Source organism: Bison bison, unplaced genomic scaffold, assembly GCF_000754665.1.
Source record: "Bison bison bison isolate TAMUID 2011002044 unplaced genomic scaffold, Bison_UMD1.0 scf7180017864527, whole genome shotgun sequence".
NCBI classification, from domain to species: domain Eukaryota; kingdom Metazoa; phylum Chordata; class Mammalia; order Artiodactyla; family Bovidae; genus Bison; species Bison bison.
In genome coordinates, this window is record NW_011495078.1 from 677,217 (window position 1) to 677,798 (window position 582).

Sequence of the window (582 nt, forward strand, 5' to 3'; positions counted from 1 at the left end):
GACAAACAGCTTCTCTGCTCAGAGCAGGAGCTCCAGGCGACCCTGCGGCCCTGGGGTGTCTGCTGCGCAGGGAGCCCCGCTCGGAGCAGGACGGAGGCCGCTCACATGAGACCCGGGCCTCCCGCCGAGGAGGGTGGCCGCGTGGCTCCCGGGGGCGCAGTTACCTGGCAGACAGCCGCGTGCCGTTAGAGGTCGACACTGCCGACGCGACAAACACACCGCCGAGGGATCCCTGAGCCATCTCTGCAAAGAGGAAGAAAACGAGGCAAACGTCACGAAGCAGAGGCCATAGGACTCTGAGACAGGGCGGATGGCTCCGGGCCGGGCACCCCTTGGGAAGGTGGCAACGACGGCACTGCAGGGCCGGGAAGGGACACGGCCTCCAGGAGACGGACGGACGGGCCAAGAGGGGACGGCTCCCCTGCCCCTCCTCCCGGCGAGACCCCGCCCCGCCCCTCCTCCCGAGCACGACCACAACGCCAAGAACAGGTGGGCAGCAGGGGTCAGTGGGGCAACCGCTGGCGTCGGGGGTCAGCAGGTAGGAGATGCTTCATGGACGTCCTGCAGGGCTCGGGAGCCCCA

At 68.9% G+C, this 582-nt stretch overlaps 1 protein-coding gene across 1 annotated transcript in view; it reads right to left on the bottom strand.

The window, feature by feature from the left end:
* The window catches only part of TFDP1 (transcription factor Dp-1), a 16,515-nt gene that overhangs the window by 1,666 nt on the left and 14,267 nt on the right, over window positions 1-582 (bottom strand). The window contains exon 10 of the mRNA XM_010831536.1: window positions 165-243. Coding sequence (XP_010829838.1) covers window positions 165-243 — 79 coding nt within the window. The remainder of the gene's footprint in view (window positions 1-164; window positions 244-582) is intronic.